The sequence below is a fragment of the Parus major genome, chromosome 14 (genome assembly GCF_001522545.3).
Source record: "Parus major isolate Abel chromosome 14, Parus_major1.1, whole genome shotgun sequence".
Taxonomy (NCBI): Eukaryota; Metazoa; Chordata; class Aves; order Passeriformes; family Paridae; genus Parus; species Parus major.
In genome coordinates, this window is record NC_031783.1 from 6,167,869 (window position 1) to 6,173,098 (window position 5,230).

General features: G+C 42.6%; 1 protein-coding gene across 1 annotated transcript; it reads left to right on the plus strand.

Annotated features, from left to right (window-relative positions):
• Window positions 1-1,057, plus strand: RMI2 (RecQ mediated genome instability 2; the record flags this gene model as incomplete). Its single annotated transcript, XM_015642385.1, has 2 exons — window positions 1-100; window positions 656-1,057. Coding segments are annotated over 2 exons (249 nt in total), but the record flags the coding sequence as incomplete, so codon positions are not given.
• Window positions 1,058-5,230: the final 4,173 nt, after the last annotated feature.

Sequence of the window (5,230 nt, forward strand, 5' to 3'; positions counted from 1 at the left end):
GGCGCCGAAGGCGGCTCGGCCCGGCTGCAGGACGGCAGCGGCGCCTTCACCGTGCTGGGCGTGGAGCAGGTGCCGCAGGGCCGGCCGTGCCTCAGCGCAGGTACCGCGGGGCGGGGGCACCCTGGTGGACGGCGGGCCCCGTTCCTGCCAGGGCCCGGCCTAACGTGGTTCGGCACATCCCCTCTGCCCGGCCAGGCCCGGCGGTCGTGCCGGGGCCCGCGCGGTAGGCCCTGAACAAGGAAAGAGATTCTTCTGCTGTTTCTCTTTCCTGTTCTTTTCTTCTCTCTTTCCTTCTCTTCCCTTCACCAGAACTGCCAGTTCAAATGGACAAGTGTTGGTCTGCGGAATTGCAGAAATGGTGGTACGAAATAGACGCATTGCATAAAACTTTTGCCTTCTGACCTATCCTTAATCCACTTACACAGCAGACAAATGTGTTTGTTTGGCTCTTACTGTATGTGTAAATGTAGTTAAATATGCTGTAAAGGTGGCTGCACAGATAATGAAGCCTTTTAAGCAATCTTCATTCCTTGAATTTTCTTAGAAGTATTGGCATTTTAAGTTTACACTGTCTACTTGGCTTTAAGTAACTTGGCTTATGAATTAAAATGATAATACAAAGGTTAATTAAATTTAATGCTTACTTGTTTTTTAGGAAAGTATGTAATGGTGATGGGTGTGGTGAGGTCCTGCAGTCCTGAGCCCATTCTTCGAGCAATAAAGATGACAGATCTCTCTGAAAACCCTGTCCATAAGGATATGTGGAACCTTGAAGTGGAAGATTTGCAAAGAGTCATCCCCTAATACTTTTACTTTCTGCCTAAAATAACTGGAAATTTGGTTTCTTTTGGTTCAGAACATTGGACTGTTCTCTGTAACCACTCCTGGAGTAAAGCAAAGTGAGAAGTTGGGCTCAGTTAAGTGTTGGGACCAGTGCTTACCTGATAATAATCACACTGTTCCATGTCTTCAGTCTCTTTTTATGCCAACATATTTGAGAAATGCCTATTTGATGTTTTGAGTAAGATGTCCACACTATTAAAGGGCTGTATGTTTCTGTGTGTGTTAGCTGCTGTTTGGGGGAGCAGGGCTTGAGGCAGGTGTTTTACAGCAAGGTGTTCACGGCAGCAAGGGCTGCACAGGACTTCTGTTACCAGGGTGAACTCAGTACCTAGCATGAAGGCAAATTTTGCTTCAAATCATCTAGGCTCTGGAAATAATGATTTTCACCTGTATTTTCTATTTCAGCAATCACCATGTCATTAAACTACTTGTAAGACAGGTGTCTCTTGGTAACCATTAGCAGTGTCACCTGCTTGAAATACCTCTCTAGTTTCTGAAATACCTGAAGTGGTTATGACCCCTCTGTTCCAGTGAAGTGGAGTTAATGAAAAGATGTGATGTAGGATTCATTGGAATAGGGTTCTGCAGGTGCAAGATATAAATATTTTTTACCTCCAGAACCAAGCATTCTATGCCTAAGTGCATTTTTCTTTGAAGTTTTTTTTCTTCCAGTGTATGCTATTTTTAGCTGTTTAAAGAATTCTAAATTATATTCTATTCTTTCCTTCTCCTTTGATAAAAACAAACCATTAAATTGTATCAAGCAGCCTATAAAAAGTAGAAATGCTACTGCTCTTTATTTTCCATCCTGTCTAAAGAGAATTTGAGTTTTGACGAATGCATTGCATTGTCTGTGTGGAATGGCTTTGTGATTGGGCACTGTGTTGCCCAGCAAAATCTCTGATTGAATACTCTACAATTTAGGATGAGAATCAAGTGGTGGCAATTAAATCTTTAAATTGTGGGATTAGGTTTTCAAAGCATGTGGAAACCAGCTAGTGTCCTTTAAAGTTTTGAGATCTTTGCAGACTAAGGGCTGGAATTCAGAGTACAATTCCAGTCTTGAATTTGGTATTCCAAACCATACCACATCACAGGATAGTGGAAGTCCTGTGCTCTGAGATCCTGCAGATGAAATGCCAAAACATACAGAGATAAAGAATTTTGGCAGTCTGAGTTTATTGTTTGTAATGCTGGAGAAAAACTGACTTGTGGAGTGCTGTAGCCTTCCAGAAATAATCCATGTGACCAGCATATTGGCTGGTAACTGGTTCATATTAAAAATTATTTTCTTAGGAGTTCAAAGCAAGAGACACTTGTAGCCAGTCAGTACAACTGACTGTTGTACTTGTAAACAAAAGACTGCTGGAGATTGCTTTGACTCCCAGCTCAGCTGTACTTCACCTAATGAGAAGCTCATGCTGCTTGTGGCTGTTTAAGGCTGGGCTGAAGGTCCTTGTTTCTGAATTTTCAGTTTAGATTTGCGAAGCTCTACTGGGTACTGGGAATTTTCCATTTTCCTCACCTTGTATCTCAAATTCTGCAGTTAGAACATGAGTTTGTGATTTTTGATGGTGTTGTACAGCAGAGTATGTAACTGAGGAGTTACAGGATAAGGGGCTTCTTTAGCCCTGTGTTGAGGGAGGAGGTCATAGCTGAGCTCTTATTACATCTGTTTTGGGGTTAACTTGGTGTAATATGCAGAAATTCTGTGAATTTTATAGCTCATGGGGGTTCTTTATAAAGAACATGTTGGAGGTGAGTTGTAAGCCCTAAAAAGACACTGGGAAGCATGACTGAACCTGTCTGTGCTCTGCAAGAACAGCTGGTGTGTTCAAAGTGCTCTCACAGCAGGAGTTAAGAGGCAGAAATTCCTGTGTTGTGGGGAGATCCATGAGATATGCAATGGATATGTATTTGCCATATGGCAGCATAGTTGGTATACTGCATTTAGCATCTGAGGCATAAACACTTTAGATTACTTCAGTCAAGGTGTTCAGGAATGTGCAGTGTTGCTAGTAGTTACCTACTAAATTTTAGTCCTGCTAAAGCCAGGGCTAGTGCAGAGAAAAAAGCCAGTTTCGAAGTACTGAAGCTGAGGGATTGATCTGATAAATGCTTCAGTCAAACCGTCCCAAGATGATTCTTCTCCAGAGGTTCACATCCACGAGGAATTGCAAAGGACTCTCAGTTGGCCTGAGGGCTGTTTCGTGTGGAGCTGGCACACCTGCAGTCGGCTTCCCCACATCCCCTGTCACTCTGGTGTTGTGTTTGCTGATAGGAACTGCCATCTCTCTTCTGTCAGGCGGGAGGGTGACGTGTTGGCTCCATTTTTTAATTCCCCAGATGAGACATTACCATGCAGTACATAAGGCATAGTTAAAGATGGTTTGGCTGAATGGTTTTATTGGTTTGTTAAAGGGTTTACACAGTACAGTCAAAGAAGCCTGTGGCACTGCTGTGTTTGTGGGCAGGTATTTGCTGAACAGGTGTGACAGAGCACTGGCCTTTGAATTAACAGCAGAGTCTGGCAGGGAGCAAAGCACAGCTGCCAGTGCAGAAACATGGAGACAAGACTAGCACTAATTCATAGCTGTCATGTATAAACTCCAGTTTATGACGTGGAACACTTCCTTTAAGTGTGGAGTCATCTGGAGGTTTTTTCTTTTGGGGTATTTTTTTACCCTCACCCCTGATGGTAACTTCTGTTAGCCCTGCTCTGTGTAAGTGATGTCTTGTACATGCCCTGTGTGCAGGAAGGTGCTCTGGGTCAGTGGGTGTCCAGCCCAGCCCAGGGGGTCAGCGAGGTTTCCAGCTGGCCTGTGCCTCTAGGGTCAGAGCAGGGTTCCTGCTGAGCTTCAGGGCTTGGGGCATGTCCCAGGGCTCTGGGAATTCCTGACTCTAAGGAGTATTTAGGCAGGAACTGTGTGCACAGAGAACCTGGGAAGGAGCCCAGAGATACCAAACAACTGGGCTGAGTGAAATGGCTGCAGTTAAAAATGTTTATTGGTAGTTAAATAGCTTCTTTATTACAAGTGACATTATATGCAGCTTTTAGGGGAGACCTGGTGTGTGCATCCATCTCAGTGTTGCTGTCTGCAGTTAGCATTTAGTTAAATTCCTGTATTTCTGACTAAGCTCTTCTCAATCTTTTCCTCTACTTGCTGATGTTTTCCTTTGTTCCTGAAACTCACCACAGGACATTTTTTGGAGGTGCTTGGTATGCTTAGCTGGGATATGACGTGATATTCAGTGACTGGGGAGAAAATTCTGTGTTTTTTTAATCAGTAACTGGTATAAATATTCTTTAACTTCCAGAAATACTTCATACAATTTCGGCTTTTTACAAGGGTGCAGGTATAAAATTATTACAGAGAAAGACGATTTTTAGCATCTGATGTGTGTGGGAATCCTAAAAATTGCAGGATTTTTTCCTGACTAGTGTAGGAATCATTGTTTTAATTGGTATCAAGCTAGAGAGTAAGTGTTCGGAAAGTGAGTGCAGCTGCAAGCATCGTAAAGGAGATAAGAGGCAGCTGCTTGCTTTGTCTGTGAGCCAGTCAAACCCTTCCAGTTCCAACTCTCCAGGTCAGTACAACTTTTGTTGTTATGAATAATCAATAAAAATGTAGTCCAGCATAAAAATAAGGCAGTCAAATGTTTATTAGCATGATATCTTAGTACAGAATATCATTATTTCAAAGTTTGCATATTATGCAAAGACATTGGATGGATTTTGCAGTGTTACCTTTACCAACAGCTGCATCCCAGGCACTGTGTGGAGAAAGGTAATGCAAATTTTAAATCAAGTGACCTACAATACAGAAAGGGATTTAACAGGTGGGACACTCACACAAGAGTAGCTATAACACCCTAACGTTACTTCATGGGTAAAGTAGACATGGGTCACCTTTTCCCAACACATCAACTGACTGCTGACAAGGGGGTTCGAGTGGTACAAAGGGAAAATGTAAAACTGCTGCACAGAAACCAAGAAGCCTGTTTCTCATTTAGCAGTGTGTACATTAATAAGGGAAAAATCAACCAGCATAAAAATGAGAACAATGATTAACTGCTTTCCATTATTTACCCATCTTATTTCTGTCTTAGCCTTTTTGTGAGTTGGAGCACTTCCCTGGAAAAAAGATAGATAATTTTCTCCAGAACCGCTGAACAGTGGAATTTCATTTCTGGAGAAAAAAGAAGTCAGCATCGCTGCTGACTCCAAGCTGATGATGCTGCTTTCAGTAGTCCAGTTATACTAATCTGAGCTGGAAGAGAGCTTTTCTCAGCTTTTCAGTGTATTTTTGCTATGGTTCAAGGCTTGTGGAAAGGCAATTTTGCCACCAAATGACAGAATTTTTTTAGAGTAACTGATACTTTCATG